Genomic DNA, 26,008 nt, shown 5'->3' with positions numbered 1-26,008 from the left:
TTACCCAGCTTTTCTGGTTGCACTGAGGTAGAGGAGAAGCCAAGCTGGCAGCTGTGTTCTCTGAGCTCTCACAGTGATGCCAGCTTTGCTGGAGCTGACTAGCATCAGGAACATTCATTGTTATAAAACGGCTCCTCCAAAAACTTTTGCATGTCTCCAGAACTGGCATTTTGGTGTTGTGCTTTCCAGATGCCTTGCTGGCTGCCTGGTTGAGAAAACTACCCTCTGAACACTTTCTGTAATGACAATTGCCTTCTAGGTCCTGGAATTGCACCCACAGTGAAAACTGGTGAGGAGGTTGGTTTTGTGGTAGATGCCAAATCAGCAGGGAAGGGGAAGGTGACGTGCACCGTCCTGACGCCAGATGGGACAGAAGCTGAAGCAGATGTGGTTGAAAATGAGGACGGGACTTACGATATCTTCTACACTGCTGCCAAACCAGGAACCTATGTGATTTATGTCCGCTTTGGCGGTGTGGACATTCCCAACAGTCCTTTCACTGTAATGGTAAGCCAGCTCTGCTCCTAAAATAGCTCCCACTCAGATTCCTGCTTCCACATTTTATTTAGTGATAGGTTAACGTGTGTGTGTGTGTGTAAGTATTTTTTTGGCATTTGTTAGACTGGCAGGAGCTAATGAATCCTTGTTACTAGTAGGGCTTATTTTGAGCAGGCAGTACAGTTAGGTGAAGAGGGATAGAAGCCATCAAGGAATGAAGACTTGGCTTCTCTGAACAAAATATTTCCTTTCCCGAACATATAGTTATTTTTCGAAATGATGTAAGGGTGGTTGTAATCAGCTGTGAAGACTAATTATTTCGACTGCTGTCAGATACGATGCTCTGACTTGTCCGTCTTTCACTCTTTATAAAGTCGACCCCAAAGTGAAAAACGGTCTGCTCACAGATCCAGGGAAGCAGGCTGTTGTGAGCTCATACTTAAAAATTCTTTGCAAATGCTAGTAGTTAAACTGTCATGGCTAAATCCTCCTTCTAATTATATTCCTTCCTACATGCAACGCTTCAGCATGTTTAAAAAGAAAACGAAAACCTAAACCTCCTTCAGGAACAAACTAGATGCTCCTAAGGGCTCACAGAAACCCTCTGAGGAAGTCTTAGAAATGAAATGAAGGGCATCACAATGTGATGCTTCGTCAGCATGCGAGCCTAAAAGCAAGGTTAGGTTCTGGAGTTGGGAACCAAATTAGTCAAAAGATAATGGCTGTGTTGCTGTAATACAGAGCAGGATGCCTTCACATGAAGAACAGTGCTCAGCGTTAGAAAAACAGGTCTTAGCCTTGTAATCCTGGCCGAGGCCACCTCAAGCACGTCCCAGCCATGAAACCACGCAGCTGTATTTGTGTTGAGAGTTGTGAAGGGTTTGGACTGAGCTGGTGGAAGCAGCTGGCACAGGTGCGGGAGAGCACTAGTCCTCGCAGCCTGGCGTGCCAGAGGTGCCCTTCACACCGGGCATGGCTGCTCCTACCAGCTGCCTTGGCAGATCGCTACCATAGTCTCTGAAGACTTCCATGAGAAAAATGGCTCCCTTGGTCACCGCTCAAAACACCTTGGGAAACGTCTCATGAGGCCAGCAGTCCTGCTCCCACGCTTGCTGCTTCTGAACAGCATGTGTTTGACTTGCTGTCTTCGCTTGCGATAGGGATCTGTGAAACAGCAGTATTTCTGATTAGGGTGTGTGGCATTTTTGGGTGGGTTTTGTTTTTTGGATTTTTTTTTTTTTTCTAATGGAATGTTTCCACATAAATTTCCAGTGAGTTATTTTGTTATGGAGGTTGCATTGGCATAAACTGGCAAAAGGACAGTGAATGGCTCAACCCCAACGCAGTCGAGCTCATGCTGGTTTCAGCCCAGACGTCTCTTGTTGCTTTAAGTGGGGGAGATGAGAATTTGCAAGTCATCTTCTTGGCATGTGTGGTGGGAAGGAAGGCTGTGCTGGGGGAAAACAAATTTGGTGTCTTGACAACGCTATCCCGGTCATGAATCAGAAGAATAGCTCAACAGCTATTACTAGACTTGGGCTGGGTTATTCACCAAAGTGCGTAAGCCTGGAAGAGGTCTCCTGGCTTGATGGGCTCTCCTATCTGCTGGCTTATGCGCCACACTATGTAATGCTTATGGAGTTGCATCTTAGGTTTAAACTTCTCACTTCCCGCGCTATGCTAGTCCCATAAGAAAGCAACTCTGAAATTTGATTCCAGTAGTGCTTAGGCACTGCTTTCTAGCCTCTGTCCTAAGCTTAAAGTGGCATATGCTGGCTGTGTCTCCTTAGTGTGCTGTTGGTGGTTTTCCTCCAGCGGCTGTTGTCCATGGATATAGTTACACAGTTGTCCAGCTGCCCTGGCTGGAGATCGCTTGGATGGTGAGATACTTGGGAGATGCGTGGTGGGAGGAAAGCTATTCATAAGTTGGAATATGTTATACATTGTGTATTCTGAAAAGTGTGAATTACTTCAGTGCTAAACCTAACCTGCCTTTACCGCTGACCAGGCTGTAGATGCAGATGATGCTGCAGCGCTGTCGCAGGAGCCACTAGGCGCGTGCCCCCCTGGATTCCGCCCTTGGGTACACAATTTTTACATTTTTAGTTGTTTTCCCCCATCTGTGTTCCATTTCAGATGACAGCCTGCTTTTTGGGGACTGCTTGAATCTTTCTGGTCATTGTATTCATTCCTTTCTATTTGATCAATTGTTCTTGGGATTCGGACCTGTTTGTTCTTGGCTGCTTGAAGGGAGTCTCCAAATAAACTCCCATAATATCTTATACCTGAAGAAGATCATTACATCTACAGCTTCTACTTCTGCAATGTCTAGTGTTGGCAAAAGCGACCTGAATGCATTGCTTTGTTTTCCCAGTAAAATTAGCACAGTGTCTTGAGTCCAGAGTTGCATTGTGAAACTTGTTTCTTTTGTCGATTTTTATGTTGCAATCACTCTGCCACATTCAAAATCACTTTCTCTTCCAGGCCTTAAGCAACTAAATTCTTTCAGATGGAGCCATTTTGGGTCTTGTGTGTGCTACATTGTCTTCCATTTTCTTGTATTACATTTTTATCTCTCAACTTTTTTCCAGCATGTCTTCCATTCAAGTCATTTTTGATTTACTCTGCTCTGCAATGTGTTGTTATGAAGGGAAGCTCAACTGGACGATGGTCTAGTTGGGCACGGTCCCATAGCTGATTGACCCCACAATAGTCACTGCGTACTCTGTCCTGCCTTCACTCAAAGTGGAGTCAGTCGCTACTCAGAAATCAGCTAGTTTGTATTTACCTTTATTCACAAAGTGACAGGTCTTTTCGCTTCCTTTAGGTTACGGAAGAGGCTTACGTCCCGGTTGGAGACATGAATGGCATGGGATTCAGGCCTTTTGATATGGTTATTCCTTTTGCTGTCAGGAAAGGAGAAATTACAGGTATCTGAAGGATGCATAGCCTCTCAAAGAGCTTTTTGTTTTTCGTAAGCGTGTTTACGCATTTACAACCAACAGTCTGTGTGGTCTAGACCATACTGTGTGGAGGAGAATTATATCTTGCCGGTAACTTAGTTGTTTAATCACACATCAAGTGGCACCCGCTGAGGGTAGGCAGGGTACACCCCTATGATGGTTTGAGTTAAATGAGGAAATTCTTGGTATTGCCTTGGTTCTGCGTGCTTGGCTGTCAACTACTTCACTCTAGGACCTGTTGCTGCTTTTGTCCCTCTGAAGCAGCTACGTACTTCCTTGATTAGCTTTGTATTTATTTGGTGTAGATACTGAATAGCCTAATCCTGCAGCCTTGTCAGTTACCTTCTCCAAAATAACTGGCCCCTTTTCTACAGGTCAGGCAGCTGAGAGTATTGCCCCAGTAATACTAACCTCCTCCCTCTCCCATCTCCCTCGTTGCACTGAGCTCCTGCCTGTGTGGGGCTTCTCTGCCCTCTTGCCCGCTAGCTCAGCAAACCCACTCTGAAGTGGCTCTCGATCTCTGCTTTTCCAAAGAGCTGCAGGAGGCAGCGTCTTTCAAGGAGGTACAGAAGTTTCTTGGGGCACGCCATTGACGTTTCAGTGGCTGAAGCAAGCAGCCCTGCCTGCAGAGTGTGCGAGGTCACAGGACTGTTGGCCAGATGTCTGCCACTGCGCTGTATTCATGTAGCTCAAGTAGAAAACATGTCTGTTTAGTGTTTCCATTAGTCTCCTATTTGTGCCTGTGGGCAAGTAATTTAACAATTGAAAATGCTTGCGTTTAAAACGGCTAGACAATTCTTTGTGGGTGGGAGAGGGGAATCAGGCAGTTTCTCCTCCTGTAATGCTCGTTGCTTTTTGTAGGTGAAGTACACATGCCTTCTGGAAAGACTGATACACCAGATATTGTGGATAACAAGGATGGCACAGTAACAGTGAGATATGCTCCCACTGAAGTTGGACTGCATGAAATGCACATAAAATATATGGGAAAGCACATTCCAGGTGAGTCTGACAAAGCAGGTGGTGTAAAAATCAGAGTGAAATGTCCTGCTGATGCATCTTTTTCCTGCTAAGATTTCTAGAGCTTAGTTGTATGCATTGCAGTAAAAAATATGCAGGAGAAATTACTGTTCAGTTCATTTGCAAGCAGTTCAGAGAAAAACTAAAGCAAAGGAGTAAGCGTAGACACGTGGGAGCTTCCACTGCGGTTTAATAGTACCAGCCAGGCTTAAAATGCATTTCGGTTTTGGAAACTAGCTTTTGTGGCATTTTATTATGAAGAAGAAACATACAATTTTCAAGCTACCATTTTTTTCAGGTTGAAATTTACTGCCTTTGGTGCTCAGCAAAACTAATAGTTACAGTATATGTTTATCCTTAAAACTGCATTGGCATAAAAGCTACAATCTGTGGGGAGGACTAAATGGCTGAGGTACTATAGTTTCTTTTTCCATCTCATTGCAGTAGAATAAAGCACACATGCACACTGTGCTGTAATCTTGCTTTCTTCCTGGCTGCTTTTTAACAAACAAACTACTGCCTTTCATTCCTTTTCTTAAGTCACCAGCTCCCTCAACTCTCTAGCTGAAGCTCTCTTTCCTCGAACCCCAGGCTACCCTGCGGTTATCAAAGAGCACTAACTACATGGGGCAAGGTGCAAAAAGGTGCAGCTCCATAGGAGAGGGTGTGGGCACGAGACAAAACACCTTCAGGACTGGCTAAAGGAGGCTGCTGGTTCTGCTGGTGTGTGTAGAAACAGAGGATAACTTTTGCCAAAACAGGTAGCTGAAGGAATGTGATACGTGGTGCTACTTTGGTATCTTGAGTACTTCATGAAGGTATAACCCCTCCATAAGTGTCAAACTGCTGTACTGGCTCAGCAAGACCATCATCCTGTGCCTGGGAGAGAAGGATAATGTGCCATAGTGTTTGCTTCTTGAGGGCTGTCATGAAGCAAAGCACCTGCTTGTCTCAGCTGCGAATGAGTCATCTGCACCTTTTTTGAAACTACTGTTGGCTCCTAGTGATGGTAGCTTTTGTTCCTGTGCACCAACTTAACTAATCTGAGGCTGGCATGTGTTTTTGGATACCCTTCAGATTTGCTCACTCAGCCTCAGAGAGTCAGGCAATACGTTATGCTAGTTCCTAATTCTGAACCAGCAAAACTCAGGATCTGTATCTGAACTGAAAGACAGCTTCTCTGAGCCATGTTCTGATTTAGTGTGCCAAACATAACATTGTGAAAAATAAGACCATCTACAGCATTATTTAAGCTTTCATCTGTGGTAACTTGAGTAACTTATTTTATCATGACTGAATTTGGAACAAAATGCAAAAAAGCATCTTTTGAAGATGAAAAGGGGGTTTATTTATAACCTGCATTGGAGTGGTGGTAAGGTTCTTCAAATATCTTCAGAAATCAAGTATCTTCAAATATCAAGCATCATGTGTCTTCACATATCTTCAGGTATGTTCAGATACCAAGTATTTTCAAACAATGATGAAGATGGCAGCAAAGAACTGCAGATATCAATAAGCCTAAGAGTAAGATCCTGTTGGGATCAGAGAAGCTTAGAGTGTGTTTTGTTGTTGTAGCCCAGGCCACTCATCCTTAAAGGTGCGTTTTTTCCCCCTCCCCCCTCCTTCAGAGAGCCCTCTGCAATTCTATGTGAATTATCCAAACAGTGGAAGTGTGTCTGCTTATGGGCCTGGCCTCATTTACGGTGTTGCCAATAAACCAGCAACTTTTACCATTGTAACAGAAGATGCCGGAGAGGGTAAGTCTGTCCTTTAAATCTCTCTTACTCTAAGCTAAAAGCTTCTTAGAAGTGCAATGTGCCTCAGTCTTAATTTGGAGCATAATTTGCATTAATTTGTCCAACTGTGAATCCTTCTAAGATGTGAGAGGATACAAATAATGACTTGCGCAAATATCAGGCAAATGGATTTCATCAAGCGGCAACTTCTGTGCAGTAAAACCAGTTTTACTACTTCTTCCTGAGAGAAGTAGGTTCAGATGGGGTATAGGGCATAAGTGATTTGTTTTAATTAGCCATAAAATGAAGGCAGCTTAGATTCAGTGGATGGTAAATGGATCTGGAATCACTGTTAAGTAAATCTGTTAGACTGAACAGAGTTAAAGCCTTTGTGGATTGGCCTGAACCCTTTTTGCTGCTCTCCTTTGAAAATGTACATCTGAGCTGCATTTTCAGTACCAGGTACAGATCTGACTTCCTCTTTCCTCTTTAAACTCCTTGGTCTTGCTGTACTTGAAGTTTTATTGAAGTGCTGTTCTCTGTGTCCTAGGTGGACTGGATTTGGCTATTGAAGGACCTTCAAAAGCAGAGATTAGCTGCATTGATAACAAAGATGGAACATGCACAGTCACGTACCTGCCCACTCTGCCTGGGGACTACAGCATACTAGTCAAGTACAACGACAAGCACATCCCAGGCAGTCCGTTCACAGCCAAGATCACAGGTATACAGTGTAGACTTCTGGGATCACTTCAGAATGAACGTTTGTCTCTGATAGAGTAGGAGACCTGGTTTGTGGCAGGAACGTGAAGTCCTCCAACTTGTTCTACACTTAACCTCATAATACGTTCTCTTTCCTCTTTATTTCTGCAGATGATAGCAGAAGACGGTCCCAAGTTAAGCTTGGTTCTGCTGCTGACTTTTTATTGGACATTAACGAGACTGATCTCAGTCTCCTAACAGCTAGCATTAAAGCCCCATCAGGCCGTGATGAGCCATGTCTTCTGAAGAGGCTACCCAATAACCACATTGGTAAGCTCTGACAGTTCTTGGACTCAGAGAAGAGTGTAACAGCCTCTACTCCAGTTTGCTTTGTTATGTTAAATGAGTTGCTGCCGCTTTGCACCTTCCTGGAGGAGTGTTGTCGAACCAAGTGGTGGTTGATATTTGATACGGTTGGCCAAAGACAGAAGAGCAGAAAGACTTTAGTGTTGTGGTAGCTTATGCGTGACAGGCCAAGTTGTGACTGAAGTGCTTTCTTGTCAGCATAGAGGAATGGTTTTCTGGCCTGTTTGAGAACAACACTTCAACATGTGTGAAGAGTGTTCTTTCAGTTTCGCATTTCTTAGCGTGATAAAAGCTTTTTCATCAAGTATAGCATGCATAAAAGATACAGAAGTTTGCCATGTTTCTGTTTTGTAGGCATCTCGTTCATTCCACGGGAAGTAGGAGAACATCTGGTTAGCATCAAGAAAAATGGGAGCCATGTACCTAACAGCCCTGTGACAATCATGGTAGTCCAATCTGAGATAGGAGATGCCAGACGAGCAAGAGTTTCTGGACGTGGCTTGATAGAAGGACGAACCTTTGAGATGTGTGACTTCATTGTTGACACAAGAGACGCAGGTTAGTTCCCTTGCAAAGGGAGTGTGAAATGCTTTGAGATGCAGTTGCTCGCTCAGGGAGACCAGTGCTGCTCTCTCTGTTCCTGCTGTCCTTTTTTTGGCAGTGTGTGTTGTTCAGCTACTTTTCTTCTTCAGTATGGGATCTACCAGGCTACAAACTGTAAAGCAACGGATCTGTTTGTAATGCAAAATATGCATGAAGCGTGGACTGTCATTGTTCTCATATATTAACTAGACAATGCCATTAACTTCTGAAACGCTTCATGTTGTCTTGGCCAGTGCCTTCCTTTAGAGCCAACAGGGACCAGCCCTGAAGCACTGGAGGAGCTTGTCTTTCATTTGACAGTGCTGATTCCAGTATCATTGTTTACAGCAAGAAAAAAATGAGGAAGATGTTTCCCTGTTGGTTTGATGTGGAGGCTTGACTGTAGTCTTTGAAACTAGCTCTTCAGCCTTAATGAAGTAAGAGGGGTATGGTTAGAGCAGTTTAGGAGCTGAATGCATCCTGTGCCTTAAATATGATCTGACCAATAGGACTACAGAAACTTCTTTAAGGCATCATGCAACTCCTGTATTCCCATTCAGAAACAAAACTGCTGACTAGCTACTGCTTTGGGTTTAGATTTTTTTTTTTTTTGGTCAAATCTGTAATATGACTGTGGAAATTTGATGCTAACTTAGCTGTATTGTAGGTTATGGTGGGATCTCACTGGCAGTTGAAGGACCCAGCAAGGTAGACATCCAGACTGAGGACCTAGAAGATGGAACTTGCAAAGTGTCCTATTTCCCAACTGTACCTGGCGTGTACATTGTGTCCACTAAATTTGCAGATGAACATATTCCAGGTAAGCAGGAGTGTTTGACAACTTGCTGTCTAGTACAGCAGATGTCACACCTATGCTAGCCAGCACAGTGGGACCGCAGGCAGCCTTTGTGATCTCTCTCAGATCGAAGTCCCAAAGATTCGGGAAGGTTCAACTAGTACCCTCCAAAGGGAGCAAGCATCTGAAACTGTTTAGGCTACATGGGCGCATTTCACTTGGACTTGACAGTAAACAGGCTCTAAAACTTCCGCTGTGTTATACTACAAGTTAGAGGAAGCTTTCAGTCCTCCCCTTGGTGTGGTGTGTATAATGACCAGAGGAGAGGAATGACGTGCTGTGCTACTTACAGGCAGCCCTTTTACTGTGAAGATAAGTGGTGAAGGAAGAGTTAAGGAGAGTATCACACGAACAAGACGGGCTCCCTCTGTTGCAACAGTTGGAAGCATATGTGACCTGAACTTAAAAATCCCAGGTAAGAATGTCCTTTCCTCCATAAGCATGCACTTGAGCTTGCATAGCGTGGGTGTACCTGAAGCAGTGGAAATGTGAACTTTCAGTGTTAGGACATCCTCATATTAAGACAGCTTAGGAAAGAAATACTGATAGCGTGATGTCTTTGAACTGTTAAAAATAAGCATAACAATACTCAACATATGGAAAAATAAACATCAGGAAGGCTCTAATCTCTTCTGTGTATAACAAGCTGGAGAACAGGCTGCTCAGTTCATTCATCCTGTCTCCAGGGTTTTAAGATCATCAGCTCGGCTGTTAAGTTTCTGTATTGCTGCCCGGCAATTGTGAATCGTGTAGGCCAGTCTTAGCTGGCTGCACCTATCCAGCCTTTTCATCTGCCTCTTCAGCCTCTTCAGGCTTGCTGTTCAGCAGGAAACATCTGGGTCAGAATACAAACTAGCACCTACGTGTCTGTTCTGTCATCTTTACTGTATAACCACTTGTGCTCAGTTCCTGTTTCAAAACACAAAACCCCCAGACCCTTTGTCACTCTTTCCTGCATCTCTTCCCCGTTATTTTATTATTAGTAGTACTAGTAGTATTATCTTTTTAGCTCCGTGATGCTGCCTTTCTGGAGGAACTGTCCCACCTCTGTATCAGTTTTGTAGCGCTTTGGTGTTGAAGGACAAGATCCAGGCTCAAGCAAAAGAACCAGTGTGTTTTGTTATAGCTGGATGACCTGTTCTTGGGAGCTGAGCCTGTCTTTTAAGGTCCAGAGCTACAAAAAAAGCACTCGTTCCGTGGGGATGAAGCACGTCCTCTATATTGAGTAGCAGGGGTTCGTGTTTAGTTATGAGCATAACTTTTGTAAGCACATTCACTTCTGTGAGTGTTTAACAACGCTTAGCACTTCCAGGGTGCCTAAACAAACGTTCAGGTACTGGCTTCCTGCAAATGAGGGAAATCTGAATTCTCATAAGGTGGAGATATAAGTGGCCCAGCTGTCCTGAGACAATATGCTCCCAACAGAAAGCTTTTTTATCTACTTAATAACTACTGTATTATGCTGGGGACTCAGGATTGTCATGAACAGATGTATTATTTATACAAGCAGTTTCGAACAGTGCTTTCATCTCATTATTGGTGATCTCTATTAAATGTTGCTTGCAATAAGCTGCTCTGAATAATCAAACGTAAGTGATAAATGCCGTAGTTGCATGATTGGTTTAATTTGGCACTGGTACCCAAAGGCGGTTTCATCCTTCCTCAGCTGCTTCCTGGTACACGCAGGCTCTTACTGCAGTCCAGTGTTTCTAGAGGAAATACATGTGAAGGCTGTGCAAATGTTGCCAGCAAGAGGTTAGGGATGGCAAGATGGTTTTTTTGCAGCACTGCCGGCTTACATTGGCCTTGTGACAGGTAAAATAAGGTCTTGGGATTGTGATTCCTGCCCAACACAGAGGGAGGCTAAAACTTCCATTGGCCTGGAAATCTGCAATTCTTTGTACTTGGATCCCTTGCTTTAGGGAGTGCTAATCTTTGCTTTTTCTCTTATTAGAAATTGATTGCAGGGATATGACAGCCCAGGTAACTAGTCCCTCTGGAAGAACCTCTGATGCAGAAATAGTAGAAGCTGACAAAAATACCTATTGCGTCCGCTTTGTGCCACAAGAAATGGGGGTCCACACTGTGGATGTCAAGTACAGAGGGCAGCCTGTGCCGGGCAGCCCCTTCCAGTTCACCGTGGGGCCACTTGGTGAGGGGGGAGCCCATAAAGTAAGAGCTGGAGGCCCAGGGCTCGAGCGTGGAGAGACAGGCATCCCAGGTGAGTCCTTTGCTCTTGTTAAACTCAAATGTCCACCATACACAGATCTGCAGTGCAGATGGCTTGTTTTCTGATGGCCCTTGGAAAAACCTCTCCTTTGAGAAGGACTTTGTATAACACTGCAGTTGCTCCTGGCTGGATGGTGCTCGGTGGAGAAACATAGGCTTAAGAAATAATATTGCTGCATCATGTAGATAGAGAAGTCGGGAAACCCACAGTTAGGAAACAAATGAACGAAATGAAACAAAATGAACTTGGAGCTGTAAGAGGTACTACAGAGTAATTCAAGGCTAACGTAAGTCTCTTGGAGAAACTGCTCTGTATTATACCTCAGGATTGTGGTACAAGGTACCATTTTTCAAACACTTTAGTAGTGAATGCTACACGCTTCTGTTAGGAAGTAGCTGAAGCCCAACAGCAGCAAGCTTACACTTGTGTGTGCTCTTAAATGCTTCAACAGCCGAGTTCAGTATATGGACAAGAGAAGCTGGAGCTGGAGGATTGTCTATTGCCGTAGAAGGCCCAAGTAAAGCAGAAATTGCCTTTGAGGACCATAAAGATGGGTCTTGTGGTGTATCATACATCGTTCAAGAGCCAGGTATGTACCAAACTGTTCTGAAATAACACAGAATGCTACTTTCAAGGAAACTAAGGAAATTCAATGCTTTTTCTTTTTACCTCCAGGCAACTATGAGGTGTCCATAAAGTTCAATGATGAGCACATTCCAGACAGCCCCTACCTGGTTCCTGTCATCGCCCCGTCAGACGATGCTCGCAGGCTCACTGTCACTAGCCTTCAGGTGAGACATAAGGAAACATCTTCATAACTTGCCACACAGACTGATTTCGTCCTTGTTCTCTGAGACCAAAATAGCTGTCCTTTGTCAGTGATAGCGTTGCCTCGGTTGATGCCTCTGTTTTTGAGTCCAGCTTGCAGCCAGAGAGAGGTTTTTTTTACCTTAAAGCTCCTTGGCCACTGCTAGAATCAGTAACTTTGGCCCCTGGAGACCCTGCCTCTGGCTAGCTGGAATTCAAAGGCAGAAGACATTAGCTTATTCCAGGTGGTAACGTTTGGGAATTGAGAGAAAGAGGCTCTAGAAATAGCACTGGAGCAGCAGTGTTGGCTCTGAAGCTTGCCTGATTTCCCCAGTTAGCTAGGAGAGGCCAAGGCAGAACCCACGCCGTAATGTGAACAAGTAGTGATCGAGCTGTTAAATTGGATTACTCTGGCGGGTAGGCTTAAAAGCTGCAGTTCCACAGGCGAGACAGTATAGGCCAACTTGGTTGGGATGTTACTTCAGATTCGCTTGAGAATTTGTGTGGGCAGATAGACAGGACCCCAGAGTGAAGTCAGGGCAAAAATTTGCTCTGACTGACGTCACAAAACCGCAGAGTTGCAGCTGAGATAAATCATAGGTGGTAGCAAACCTCTAGGAGTGAATTCCAGCTTTGTAGTTAGTCTGGGCTCATCTGTTAATCTTGCCAATTTATTTTTTTTTGCGTGGTTACTTGTATTAAAGTACAAGTAACATTAAAGGCCTGCCTTAAACCTCCAAAGCCAGAAACTTGGAAGTGAGACTGAGGATCCATGTCTAAATATACTATGCCTCAGCCCTCATTAAGTAGTGATAAGCAATTAGTCCCTCAACTGAGGCATGTTGTTTCTGATGTGCCCCCTCTGCGTGCCTGCCTCGGATTAACTTTGCCAGGGCTTCAGGACTCCTCCACCTTGGCTGTGTAAATGAATTGTGACAGCCCGATCTGATAGTCTCTCTTCTGAGTCCTCTAAGCAAGGAGTTACAAGGGCGTTAATTAGTCGCTGTGGTATGGATGTTTCTCTTGTGTTTCATTTAAAGACTCTTTGACAGGAATACTCACTTCAGTTAAGACCTGGAGAGGCAGATAAAGCTGAGTATTCTGTAAAGGAGTTTGATGTGCAGCATCAGTCTCCGCTAAACTTGCATCAGAGATGTGCTTTATATATTGTACCTCAGTTCTACTCAGTTACATTTATTTTCCTCTTCAGGATTTAGTTGAAAATGAAGTCAGGTAAAGTATGTTCAGCATAAAATATCACTGCTGAGTGGCTGGGTGAGCCGTTGTAGTTGCGATGCCCACTGCTGCACGGATGCTGAGCTGACTTGTCTTCAGCAAATAGCGCGGTGCAGTACTGATGGTCTGACAGCACAGCACCATCTGGTTTCATGTTTTAAATTGCTTTCTCGTTTTAAGACATCTTGTGGTGGCGTTCTAAATGTGGCCTCTTGTGGCAAATATAAACATGCATATTACTCTTTCAGACAACTGGATTATCAGAGGCTTTTCCCTTGAATGAATCTGGAATGAATGAATGGGCTAAAAATGGAACTAAAGCTTAAACATCCTTTAAATCAAGTGCCTGAATACAGGGGTCTCTAACCTCAGTGATAATGGGTGACTAGTCTTGTAAGCCTGCCTTTGCCTAATTTGGCAGAGCATCATCTGGCTTCCGGAAACTCTTTCACTATGGAAAAAATCAGCCTAGTGGATGTCAGTGACTCTTACGCCTGCCACTCTTAGTGAGAGTGAAAGACCTGTCTAGGCTGTTGCTGATTTGAGAGTTAGTGCAAGTCACAACTTTACCTCTTTTGTTGACATCTAAAAAACTTGTGTTGAAGCGGTTATCTCCTTGCCACAAGCCTTGCACTGTCTGAAATGAAAGTGTAAATTTCGTAATCTAACTGTTGCATTCTCAGGAGTCTGGATTAAAAGTTAATCAGCCAGCATCCTTTGCTATAAGGCTGAACGGGGCAAAGGGCAAGATTGATGCTAAAGTCCACAGCCCTTCCGGAGCTGTCGAAGAGTGCCATGTGTCTGAACTGGAGCCAGGTGAGAAATCAGGACGCCTATCAACAAGAAATGGGATGACTTCCAAAAGACACTTACTTCTGCGTAGCGAGTGGGTTTAGTCCCTTTGGCTTGTCAAAAGCATATGAAGGGAATAAGCACCTTACTTGGCAAATAACGCTGTTGTCAACAGTTTCAGGAAGGGTTGTACAGTCAGGTTTATATTCATGCTTTTCCTAGATAGTTAATGAAATGGCTGAGACCTAACTTGCATAAGATACTGACATTTAAGGGGGAAGTCTAAAGGGTTTTTTGCATAAAGTCTCGGCTTGCCAGTGAAGGTACAGTGATATAATTCATAAATGAAGGGGATGAAATATGATGTGGCCGTTGAATTTCGCCAGTGAAGAAGCTCATTATTTGAAGCTGTGCTTCCCTCTTTAGCTAGTAGTTTATTTTTAACTTGCACTCGCTCATTCATACGGAACGTCAAGGAACCTGAATATAAGCAAACACTACAGAAAAGTCGGCACCTGTTTTCAGCGGTGAGCTTTTCTTTTTAAGTTGAAGTCTGAATGAATTAGCGTTTGCGCTGTGCCAGTCTAGCCACTGTCCAGCTGCGGAAGGTCAGTCGCTCCTCTGGGTTAACATGCAACAAAAATGTTAAATATCAGCAAATTGCTAAATGACTCTCAAATAAAAGTGCAAATTTCTGTGGTGTCAGAGCAGCGCAGTCTACCCGCTGTTAAGATTTGGCCTGCTTCATACCAGCTGCTTTTCTTAAAGAAGTCCTGTTCACAGTTAGTTCTACACTAACAGGCTGGGCTATGATTGAACCCTCACTTGTAGTCCATATGTGAGGAAATAACCCTAAAGCTTAAGCTGGAGATTAGGTGACAGCCGAGATCAGTTCTTAGTGGAAAAGGTAAAAATGGAATCCATGGCACCTCTTGTCGTAAATAAATGTTTTTCCTAATTAAATATGAGCTTAGTAACTTGTCTAGCTGAGTCTGCTTAAGCTGGGCTCAAAATATGTTTAAAAAATTATGGAAGCCTTGCTTGGGTTGTTCAAAAAAAGAAGTATTGGATTTAATTTTTATTGATGCTGTCTCTGAAACATCAGAAAAGCTCCTTTTCTCTTGTAGATAAGTATGCTGTTCGGTTCATCCCCCATGAAAATGGCATTCACTCAATTGACGTGAAATTTAACGGAAGCCACGTAGTGGGCAGCCCTTTCAGGGTTCGTGTTGGTGAGCCTGGGCAGGCGGGCAATCCCGCGCTCGTCACTGCCTACGGACCCGGCCTGGAGAGCGGCACCACAGGTAACGCTGCTTTTCAAGCTCTCATACAAACCTCTTTGCACTTTGGCTTTCTGAAAGAACTAGAAGCTGTTTCCAGGCATATTTTTACATGACTCTTCCTGCTAAGGCAGCTGAACTAACACGTATTCTCTGCCATCTTGGATGCAGGCTAATTTTGCTTTCTCGCATGCTCCTGAAGTCATATAACCATCAATTAGCGGGTGCACAGGCTGTACTGACCCTTAATGGACTAAAACCTCTGCAAACCGGCAACTGCAGCAAGAGTTCACACGAACTGGTTAGCAGCTCAGCTATGAATCTCTGCCAACTAGTTGAGCTCAACTTAGGTGGTCCCTGAGAGCTCTGGAAATGCTTTGGCTCCGTTCCACGTGTGCAGCTCACACACATGAAGCCTGCAAAGGATGAAGGGTTTTAAAGAGTTACGCAGCCTTTGGAGAGGAAGTCATTGACTATAGCGCGTGCGTGCTCCAAAACTGTTAAAATACTGAGGGAGGGACAAAATTAATCAATAGGTTTTATTTTTCTTTCTTTCATCAAACTTGGTAATGAGCAGTAGTAGTAAAACAGGGTTTTCAGAAGCTTTCCCTCTGTGTAGTGAGCGCAGTTGTTGGGTTGGCCGTGAGCATGGGTGTCTGTTGCAGCCCGTGCTGCCAGTCTTGCGCCCTAACTTGCATACCCCCGTTAATTCCCTTAATATAAGGGTACCCACTTAGCTTTTCATTGGTAGTGCTTGAACTTCAGAGAAATTGCGAGTTAAATGTAATACAACGTGTAAATTCTAGAGAACGTGGTGGATTGTGTTCTGCCTGAAGTGTTTTATGCGTGCTTCAGATACTGCATAAACACTGACTCTTCTTGGAAGTCTGACACCTATTTAACTGCTTTGGCTGTCCCATTTGACAGTTTTCATCTCAAGAATGTAGGTGGCTTTTTTTTTCCACTTGTTTGATTGTGGCCTTTGTAAGAAAAGACAAAAGCTTTGCGGGATATGCGCTTTTATTTTTTTGTAATTGTGTGCTTAAATGGGCCACACATGCTGTTGAAGAGTAAAAGCGATTTTTTTTTTTCCTTTTGATGTGCACAGTGATAATTAGTTCCCTTTATCCTATCTACTTCTTTCTTCTGTGGGTTTTACTTTACACCTTTTTCCCCTGGAAAAAAAAAATACTGCAGCTATTCAGCCAAAGCTTCTGCTGTTCTGGAGAAACCAACCAGTTGCGTTTGGAAAAGTGTGGGCGTACTACATAGAATGAAGATATTATAGCCTGTGCTGCTTTAATAGGTGGGAAACAAAAGCCCTCATTAATACTAGTCGCTGATGCATCAGGGAACGGGGGGGGGGGGGGGGAGGATTTTTCTCCATCTATAAAGGTGCTCGGGGTTGTTTTTAATCTAAATAGACTGTTTAACTTCAGGAAAGTTACTCTGTGCCGCCTTGTTGAATGCTGGCCACTGCTAAAAGCTCGGTGCCCTGGGAGCTGCTGAGTGCAGCCCCAACTGCGTTTTCGAACAATGATCTAGTGTAGCGATTTCAATAGCTGGTGGCTGAGTACCTGAAACACATCCACCCGGGGAAGGGAGAGAGTCTGCAGACTAACAATGTGAGCCTTCATTTGTGACCCAAGGAAAAAACAGTGAACTCCGAGCAAGAAGGCTTTACTGCGAATCTGTGAAACTTGCTGTTTTGGAAATGAACTTTCCTGTAGTTTCTAATATATAAGCGTGACCAGTTTACTAGTCGTAGTAGGGAGGAGAGGGGAGAGAAGGGGATTATACCCCAAGCGCTCTGCGGTCAGACTTTCCACGTTGCGTGCTAAATGGCAGGCGGCTGCAGTCAGATCTCGCCCTGAGAGACCCGCAGCGGTACAAATCTTGTATCAGAGCTGGGTTCTTCCAGCATTGCAACACAGCAGTGTCTTGTGTGGAAAGACAAACTCTTTCATGGTTTAGCACCACATTTTATACACATATGCTTCAGTCTCAGCTGTAGTAAACTTTCTTCTAACTGGCTTTTTAAAATTGAGCTTGAGCCCTTCATGCCTGCTCAGCAGTGTCTCATACAACAGCCCTAAGATAATAACTTTTGAAGCCAGGGATTGACAGTAAATTATTTGGGGACTGAAAGCCTTGCTTAAATTTTTCTTGTGTTGCTGGCATGGTGTCATTGGCTAGGCATTAGCAGCAATAATTCAGCTACACTAACCAGATGCTGTAATTAAACAAGCTTTTGTTTCCACACACTGCTTGGAGTGTTGTTCCAGAGCAGTTCAGACACCCGTGTCCTCCAAAGACTTTGCCCTGTCTGTGTCCACTGCTTTCTTGTGGGCCCTTCACTGCTGATTTATGATCCCTTCAGGGAGAAGGCTCTGAACTTCCCTGAGCTTAGAGGTGAAGAAGGCTGTACCAGTGCAGGCTCCAAATCCCAGGAAAAGGGCTCTCGTTTTAAGAGTTTAGCTCTTTTCTCTCTGAACCAGTCTTTTGATGCCAGCGGGTGCTGGAGCGCCTAACCGGGGAGCTCAGAGCCTCTGGATTCAGGCTGCCCTCCCGGCCCCCTCGGATCCCGCGTGAGGAGGCTGGGGGTGAAGGTCAGCTGTCCCACCACAAATGCAGATTTGGGCACTTGAGTACTCAATGGACTGTCACCTAATCTTGTATCGAATCATGAGTTCCTGTTGAATAATTTAGGGTTCTTTTATAAAGAGCGGGTGTAAGGAAGAGTGTGTCTTACTATGCTACATCTTTCTAGGATTACAGTCGGAGTTTTTCATAAACACGACCAAGGCTGGTCCAGGTACCCTCTCTGTTACAATTGAAGGGCCATCAAAGGTGAAAATGGACTGCCAGGAAACTCCAGAAGGTTACAAAGTCATGTACACACCCATGGCTCCAGGAAACTATTTAATTGGAATTAAATATGGTGGACCTAACCACATAGTGGGCAGCCCCTTCAAGGCAAAGGTTACAGGTAAAAAGCTAACCAGTGTTTACTGTATGCCTAAAGTAGCTTGTGTCATTCAGCAAATACGTCCCTCTGAGAAACTGTGACATCTGGGCTTAGATGCCAAGTGTCCATGAACATGAGAGGCAAAATGTTTCTGCCCCCTCTCTCTAAATCCTGGATTACAGAGCGTGTCGCAGAGCAGGCTGAGAAGCGGCTGCAGGAGTTAGTCTCGCTGGCTTGAGTCAGCGAAGAGCCGTAAAGCAGTTTCGCAGGAAAATAGTCAATCTTGAACTAGCTCTAGGGTGTTGCACTGGCTGGTGAAATATGACTTGCTTCCTCACGTTTTACCCAAGCCCTAAACGTTGACTCTTGTTGTACAAATGATGCCCCTGATTCTGTCCTTTTTTTGCTATGGTTGTGACCTGACCAAAGGGGCCAGTAATGTCTGAGGGACTTTCAGACAATGCAAAGAAGGCTGATGTTACCCCTAGGAAGCTCTTTCTCTTGCAGATACTGTGTTTAAGCATAGACCAGAAGTCATCTCTAACGCTGCCCCTGAGCTAGTGGAAGGTGTACAGGTGGTCCTGGCCTGGTGGTGGTCTTGGGAGTGGGCTGTAGGGGCCGTGTGCCCCAGGGCTTGGACATGCTCTGCTTTCAAAGAGAGGTGTTGCAAAATTGCACCTGCTTTTCTGCCAACTCAAGTCATTTTGGGGCATTTGGTGACTGGAGCACAATTAACTCTTCTTAAGCAGCCTGCTTTGCTTAATGAATCCTGAAGCTCCTGTCGTCCTTTAACCACTGAACATATCTTGGTGTTTAAGGGTTCTGGGATGGGATTGTCTCCAGAGTTACGGAAGATGTTAGCTCAAGTACAGAAGTAGGAAATTGCTCCTATCGGTGTAAATGCATTTTGGAGGCAGAACGCTAGCATGTTAATCATTAGGAGCTTTCCCAAGCTTTCTCATTAAATGCCCTTCCGATGGGGTGAATCTGAATGTCAGAAATCTTTCCTTTCTTCAGGACAGCGACTGGTTAGCCCAGGCAGCGCAAACGAAACATCTTCAATCATGGTAGAATCGGTGACAAGGTCGACAACTGAAACTTGCTATAGCGCCATTCCCAAATCCACCTCGGATGCTAGCAAGGTGGTTTCCAGAGGAGCTGGGCTCTCAAAGGCTTTTGTGGGTCAGAAAAGCACCTTCTCTGTGGACTGCAGCAAAGCAGGTATGGGTACAGGAATTCCCTCTCAAAACCAGCTCTAGGTTGTGGTGGTCTAGCTGGACGTGTTTCGTCCTAAAACAACTTTCAGTTAATTGCAGACTCTGCATTAGGAAAGAGAAAGAGCATGATTTTGTGAGCTGGCAGCTCGATACTAATGGGAACCCTCAGAAACAGTCTGCCTATGATACCTGAGCTTTTATAAATGGGCATTTTGTAGAGTTAAAATTCAGAGCTTGAGATTTGGATCTGATTCTGAAGAAAAACTATAAATGCTACACGGTGCTCAACAGATCCTAGTGGAGAGGCTGTAAAGATGCCACGCTCTCTCCAAATGACTTGCCTGAGCCAGGTGCACTGGAAGAAGACAGGGTTATGGCATGATCGTCATCTGCAAGCTTCGTGGTGGGTGAATTACAGGCCAGCGTTATTCACTGGTCTGTAGTGATAAACTTCTTTAGAAGTGCTTGAAAGGCAATGCTTGCTCACTTTGACAGTGTTTCTCTCCTGTGCTGTAATTAGACAGCGGTAGTGTGTCAGGTCTGGCAAAATACACAAATAAACCCTTGTCTCAAAGAGGCTGAAGATTTTCAAATAACATTCCCTCCTGTACAGCATTAGCTTAGCATACCTCAGACTACCACGCTGTAAACTGTGAAATAAAACAATAAATTCCTTGTGTTGTGGGAGCTAATATTATGGTACGGTCATACCTGTTTATTTAAGCTTATGAATGCTAACGATCTTTTATTGTGCCGTAGGTTCAAATATGTTGTTAGTTGGTGTCCATGGGCCTACAATACCGTGCGAAGAAGTATCTGTGAAGCATTTGGGAAACCATCAGTACAACGTAACGTATGTCGTCAAGGAAAAGGGTGACTATATTCTGGCAGTGAAATGGGGTGACGAACACATCCCTGGAAGTCCCTTTCATGTCACTGTTCCTTAAACCCGCCTAGTGTCAGCATCAATCTTTGCGTTTGCAATTCAGACTTAAGCGTTATACCGGGTGCAGTCCTGTTGCAAAATGCAGTATCTAGATACACACGGCTCACATTTCAATACACTCAGAACTAAATTCTGTAACTTTATTTTTTACAAGCATTTCACTTCTATCCTAATTATCAACATATTGTAAATCTATTTAATATTCTCTTCAAAATTATACCTTTGCAGTACTGTCTGGGTCACTGTCGATGTTTGGAGAATCATGTGGATAACTAGACACTAATTTCCCTAGCGGATGTTAAAGACTTTAGATGTTAATTGAAAACTGGAATTTGTCTTTGTAATTGGGTATCCTAACTACTGATTTTATTTGACTGGAGACTTTAGATTTTAGTTATGGAATATGACTTGGGCTGTCCCCAGTTCAAATTCTTTTCTGTAAAGAAATGAGGTAAAACTGGTACTATAATAGGTGCCTTTGTATACTTGATCAATTTTAATGCTTAACATTATAAAAAGCTACTAAAAGTGGCTTTACCACTCAAATTTAAAACAGTTTTGAAAATGCTTTGCTAATGGTTTACATTTAGGAAAAGTTTGTCTTTTATAGCGGACCAAAAGCAGACTGAAAATTACTTCCTGGTAGCTTTCAGCCTTTCTATGTTAACGCTTTGTAAGTCTATACAGGTAGCTTTTTGGCCATGGACGCTAGTAATGTGTTTTTTTAATTAGCTTGGGATACTGGTGAAACTTATGTAACTTTGCTTTACAGGTAACTCCCCACACTCTTCTTGATTTATTTGCTTTTTAAGAACAGACTCCAGTTTGGTTGGGTTTAATAAAGCCTGTAACTTGTCAAGCCAGGTATAGCTCTCATCTGACTGACAGAAAATTTGTGCAGGTCAGAGAATGGCAGTTCATTGGGGAAAATGGTCTGCAGTTTCCCCCGAGGCTGCCAGGCGGGCAAGGAGCTGAGGTGATGGTGCAGAGCTGCCCCGGGGGTGGAAACCCCATCTGTCGTCGGGTATCGCGGGGAGGGCGGGTGCGTGAATCCACCACTAACACCACTACGAGTCAACGAACCCTTGGTTGATGCAAGTCACTTTATCGTATCCAAGTCCAAGGACTGGAGCGAAGCCTGCTCGTCGCCCTCCTGAAATCCCCTTCCGCTGCGCAGGGGCTTCCCGCTGAGGGGCGAGGAGCAAAAACTTCCGTCGTGGCTCTTAGGTTTGTCCCGAATTGCTCAATGCTACGTTCCAAGCGCGCATCTGAATTGCTGTCAGCTGCTGGGGCTTTAGTAAAACCCTCCAAACGAGCTTTAACTCTGATTAGGAGAAACTAGGATTTGTTGAGAACCTGTTGCAACTTTGCTGTCTGCCCCTATGGAGAAGTTCACGCTTACAGTTCTGTAGTTGTGTGTTGATGCACTACCCTTGAGCACAGTTGACTTTTTTTTTGTTTGTTTGTTTTGGTTTTTTTTTTTTTTACTGTGCTGTTCTGTGCCTTAATGTGAAATGCTCACTACATTGTAAACTAGGAATTAAAAACAAAATAAACTGGAATAAAATGCAGGATTGTAAAATTGTATCTTATAACTTATTAAATAGAAATGTTTGCTTCATTAAAATGTGCATGTTAAAAACAGCTTTGGATTCTTTTCATATGTGCTCAATAAAATTCAAACTTAAACTACAGCAACTTGAGGAATACTGAACGTCATCTGGACTGAGCCGTGCAGCTAGCCTTTAACAACTTGGGCATAATCTCAGTCTCATTCATGTTTCTTGTTTGTTTTATCCAATAGTTTTTGTTCCTATAATAAAATGTTGTGAAAAACTTTAACTTCAACATGCTGGGCTACAGCAGGCTGAGTGCAAGATATAGTCATACAGTCTTTTGGTTTGGGTTTGGTTGTGGTTTGTTTGGGTGGGTGGGTTGGTTGGTTGGTTGGGGTTTTTTGCTTAGATTTAAGGTAATTGGTGAACACCTACACTGAACAGCTGGCATGTCTTCTCCGTCCCTTCTTCTGTCTCCTGTGGTTGCAGCTGACCATCTCCACTGAGCCGTTCTGGTGAGCCCCAGCGGGAGCTGGGTGCCAGTGCGGCTCCTGGAGGCTGCGTGGGGTTCCCCGTCCCCTGGCAGAGGCGCCCGGCGCGGGCGCTCGCAGCCCCTCTTGATGCAGGTGCGTGGGTCTCACCAGGCGTTACTGCCTGCGGCCCCAGAAGCTGCTCTTAAGGACTTGCCAGTAGCAACTCGGAGGCCATTAGGCTTTTGCAAAAGGTGGTTTCCAGGGACTTGCCGCACCTTCAGCTGGCCAGGTCTTGTGTGGCAGGACGTGGCCATGGAGACCAGCAGATGTTTTCCCAAACACGGCTCCTGCTGGAAGCTGTGGTGAAACCTGAGCCGCAGCGGGACGGCGGCTGCTGCCAAGGACTTTCCTGCCCCAGGTTTATCAGATTATTTCCTTTTTATAGTTAACTGTGTTTTATTATCTTCAAGCTGACATTATCTTTTATGTCAGCTTGAACCTCCTATTTAATGTTTAAAAAAACAAACCGTGGTAACAGCTGTCGAGTTGAGCAAACGTGGGAGTCTAGTGTCTGTGTAACTCATATTGCCCAGTACCCGCTCTTGCCTGGTCTGCTCTGGCCTGCTTACTGCTTGGCTTCTTGGTCTAATCCCATTAGCTGAAATTAATGGGAGTTGTCCATGAAAGCGATGGGCTGTGATTGTTACCTTGTCTAACAGCACTTCTAATAAAAGCTAAGTTCTGGTTCAAGTTGCAGTAGAAAACAAGCAGTTCTGCCTTGTGTAGGCAATAAAACCTGTGCTGTGACTGCCTAAACATCCAAGCACCTGCACCACAACAATTAACTTGCTAAATACAGCAAATGTCCAGTATTCTCAATTTGAAGAGCTTTTGGTGCAACTTGACTGCATTGATCTTCTTTGGCAACATGGTTCGGTCAACTCTGAAGGTGAATATTGATCATACAACTGGAAATATGATATTCTAGTTGCACAAAATAGAGTATTTTCATGCAGTTTCCAGTATTAGTGTTCTGAGTCTGATGGCTGCCGTTCTGAAGTCTTTGGGTCTTGCTTTCACAAGGTTGCACACGCGTGCTAGATGAAGGGCCTCCACGCAGTCCTCAGTGTGGTTAGTAGGAAAGAGGAAGGTAAAGTACTGAAGTGCTGAAGCCATTTTCTGTCTAGCACGTTTTCTTTGGAAGGTGGTCCTGAATGCAACCGAAGCTGCTGGTACAAAACGCAGAGCTGCTGTGAGCCAGCCGCCTCTGAGGGGCCTCCTCCCTTGGGAGGTACAGTTTGGCTGCAGGGGTGCGAGGTGACACAGCTGGTACTGGGGAGCAGAAGCAGCTGACAGCAAACAAAGCTCAGCTGGAAGTCATAGGCTTGGACCTCTAGGGGCTTGTTTACTGCAAACGCTGCATGTGGCTGACCCTTTGCAAGAAGGCCAAGCAGAGAGAGTCCCACTCTCTGGGAGGTTGCATGGGTTTAGAAGTGCACTTTTGCTCGGAGTTGTTCTGCGAGTAGCAGCTATGTAGGCTCATCACAACAGTTTTCAGTAGACAGGAAAGGAGTAGAGCTCACTTCAGAGTGGTTGAGCTCCTGTTGTTGAAGACATACCGTTTTAAAATACGTTGTGTTAGACATCTAAAAGCACAGTGCCTTAGGACTCCAGGCTCTGCTTTAAGTCTTTGGCACCTTGATGGAAATTTCCCTTTGCACTGCCTACCTTAGCAGCAGTCCACTAGGCCAGGGTGACTACTGTTGGGCTGCAGGTCGTGGTGTCCCGGGGTACCTGGGTCCCAGTGCTTGTTACTGGCTGGGTAGACTTGCAGTGATATGAGGTACCACTGGGCTGCTGAAGAAAGTACAAGTGCAGTCTGCTGTCTGCCAGCCCCCCCCCCCCCCCCCCCCCCGGCACATAGGAACTGAGCTGCCGTATTCCCAGCAGCACCAGCATGGCACAGTGCTCTGGGCACCATCCTTCAGCTACACGGTTCTGCCAGCCTGGTGACACTTGAAGCAGTCCCGTGTTACTTACAGAGGACTGGGTGTTTTGCCTCTAGCTGTGGAAGTCAAACATGTTTTCTCCTGCAAACTTGGTTGAACTTCAGTTCTTTACTTGTTTATGATCTCTCCTTGGTTAGCAGTTTGCAGTAGGATTCAGCCACCTGGATCCATGGTACCCGTGTGTCCATCTGGGAGCTCCTCGGTCCTTTCTCAGCTAGCTCAAGCTCTTATTAATACAGCTAAATCCAAGCAGTGCCTTTGCTGGTAGCAAGCTGGACCCTTGCCTGCTGGTGGCCAGTGACTCAAGGCCGCTCCACCAGCCCATCTTGCCCCCATCTGTTCCTGATGACCAACACTGGAGCCAGGATGGTAATGAGCAGAGATACCTTGTATATTTGAGTGTTGCTCAAAACTGAAAATAACATTTAGTCCTGTGGAGCCTTGTTATAAAAACGCAATCAAGAGGGCATCTCCTGCAGGGTGGCTTTTCTTCTAAGGGATGCATTGGAGCCCTGTCCTGTGGGAGGTGGGATAGTTTTCAGGGCTGCTCCACATATAAGTTAGATTAAAACTTGCTGACAGCATGACTGCTTGCTTTCTGCATCACCTAACAAACATAAATGGGCATCTTTGGTTGTATTGTATGTGATATAAAAGATGCAGAAAGTCTCATGATCGTTGGAGGAGGCAACTTGTTGAGGGCTTAGCTCATAGTACGTTCCTGCAGCAGTAAAGGTCCCTGGTTTGTGGTGGGTGTCTTCCGCGTTGTGTACAAAAGCTGTATTATGCTCTCCGCAGCGCTTTGGGGCATAACTGTTCCAGAGGGCACAATTCAGCGCTTCATGAATTTATTATTTAAGATGCTTTGCTCCCTTTTGATTCCTGGTTACTGTGAAATTCTTGAAGGTGGGGAGGAGAACTAACCCCCGGGGCCTTGCTCCTCTGCCTCGGCAGCGGTGCGCCCACTGCCTCACGGGGGGCAAGCGAAGGGGCAGCAGTTCCCCCGGCCCCCCTGCAAGGGCGGAAGGAAACACTGAAGGGTTTATTTGCGTGCGGCCGCCTTTGTCCCGCCGCGCTGGCAGCAGCAGGCCGAGGGCTCTCTGTCGCAGTATTAGCGCGTCGGGATCAACGCGAGCTTGTGGGGCTCCCCTGCCGCGAGCTGGTCCTGGCTCACCCGCGCTGAAGTTTCGGCTTCAGGAAGGCACCAAGAGTTTCATCGCTTTCCTTTAAACGCCCCCCCCCCCCCCCGGGGCGGGAGGCAGCCAGGGGCTGGGCGGGTCGGAAAGAGGCGCCCCGGGGGTCGGCCGCGCGCTCCGAGGCGGTGGCAGCCCCTCCAAGGGCATGGCTCTTCGACCCTTTCTTTTTCTCTCAAAGCCCTGCTTCGTCTGGAGCAGCCACTGCAAAAAAATAGCATTTCTCTTGCATTTTATTTCTCTTTAGATACCAGATGGCCCTAATTCTGTAGGTGTCCAGAACGTGCTTCATTTTAGTCTTTTGAGTGGACCCATTGATTTTTAAGTGATTGCACATGTGAGTAAAATTGAGCATGTATTTATAGTGCCAGGGCATGACTTCTTCGCAATCTGCTTAATTTGCCCCAGCATTACCCTGCCAGTGCTGGGTTTGCTTTTCAAAGCTAGTTCAGCCTTCTTGAGAAAAGCGTTAAAAGCGCTGCTGCTTCCAAAAGGAGCGACTTACTGCTTCGGCTCGGCGCCTTGCCGCTGGCGACAGAGACGGCGATTCATCGAGGGCTCACAGCTACCGTCTGGTC

The 26,008-nt window shown here is 45.1% G+C and overlaps 1 protein-coding gene across 7 annotated transcripts in view; it reads left to right on the top strand.

Moving 5' to 3' along the window:
• FLNB (filamin B) overlaps positions 1-21,893 on the top strand; it is an 81,926-nt gene extending 60,033 nt beyond the window's left edge. For 2 of the 7 annotated variants that reach the window (XM_068907309.1, XM_068907303.1), the window contains 18 exons: positions 260-507; positions 2,507-2,581; positions 3,326-3,428; positions 4,323-4,463; positions 6,110-6,238; positions 6,768-6,941; positions 7,091-7,249; positions 7,640-7,843; positions 8,535-8,687; positions 9,016-9,138; positions 10,678-10,944; positions 11,405-11,542; positions 11,629-11,744; positions 13,680-13,812; positions 14,916-15,092; positions 17,839-18,057; positions 19,054-19,257; positions 20,013-21,893. In XM_068907309.1, coding sequence (XP_068763410.1) covers positions 260-507; positions 2,507-2,581; positions 3,326-3,428; positions 4,323-4,463; positions 6,110-6,238; positions 6,768-6,941; positions 7,091-7,249; positions 7,640-7,843; positions 8,535-8,687; positions 9,016-9,138; positions 10,678-10,944; positions 11,405-11,542; positions 11,629-11,744; positions 13,680-13,812; positions 14,916-15,092; positions 17,839-18,057; positions 19,054-19,257; positions 20,013-20,200 — 2,951 coding nt within the window. In that variant the 3' untranslated portion in view covers positions 20,201-21,893. The remainder of the gene's footprint in view (positions 1-259; positions 508-2,506; positions 2,582-3,325; positions 3,429-4,322; positions 4,464-6,109; positions 6,239-6,767; positions 6,942-7,090; positions 7,250-7,639; positions 7,844-8,534; positions 8,688-9,015; positions 9,139-10,677; positions 10,945-11,404; positions 11,543-11,628; positions 11,745-13,679; positions 13,813-14,915; positions 15,093-17,838; positions 18,058-19,053; positions 19,258-20,012) is intronic. The other 5 variants (XM_068907304.1, XM_068907305.1, XM_068907306.1 and 2 more) reach the window with 3 other exon arrangements.
• Positions 21,894-26,008: the final 4,115 nt, after the last annotated feature.

Source organism: Struthio camelus, chromosome 14 (assembly GCF_040807025.1).
Source record: "Struthio camelus isolate bStrCam1 chromosome 14, bStrCam1.hap1, whole genome shotgun sequence".
NCBI lineage: Eukaryota > Metazoa > Chordata > Aves > Struthioniformes > Struthionidae > Struthio > Struthio camelus.
Note: the sequence above shows the minus strand (reverse complement) of the source record. Positions and strands in the feature narration are given on the sequence as shown.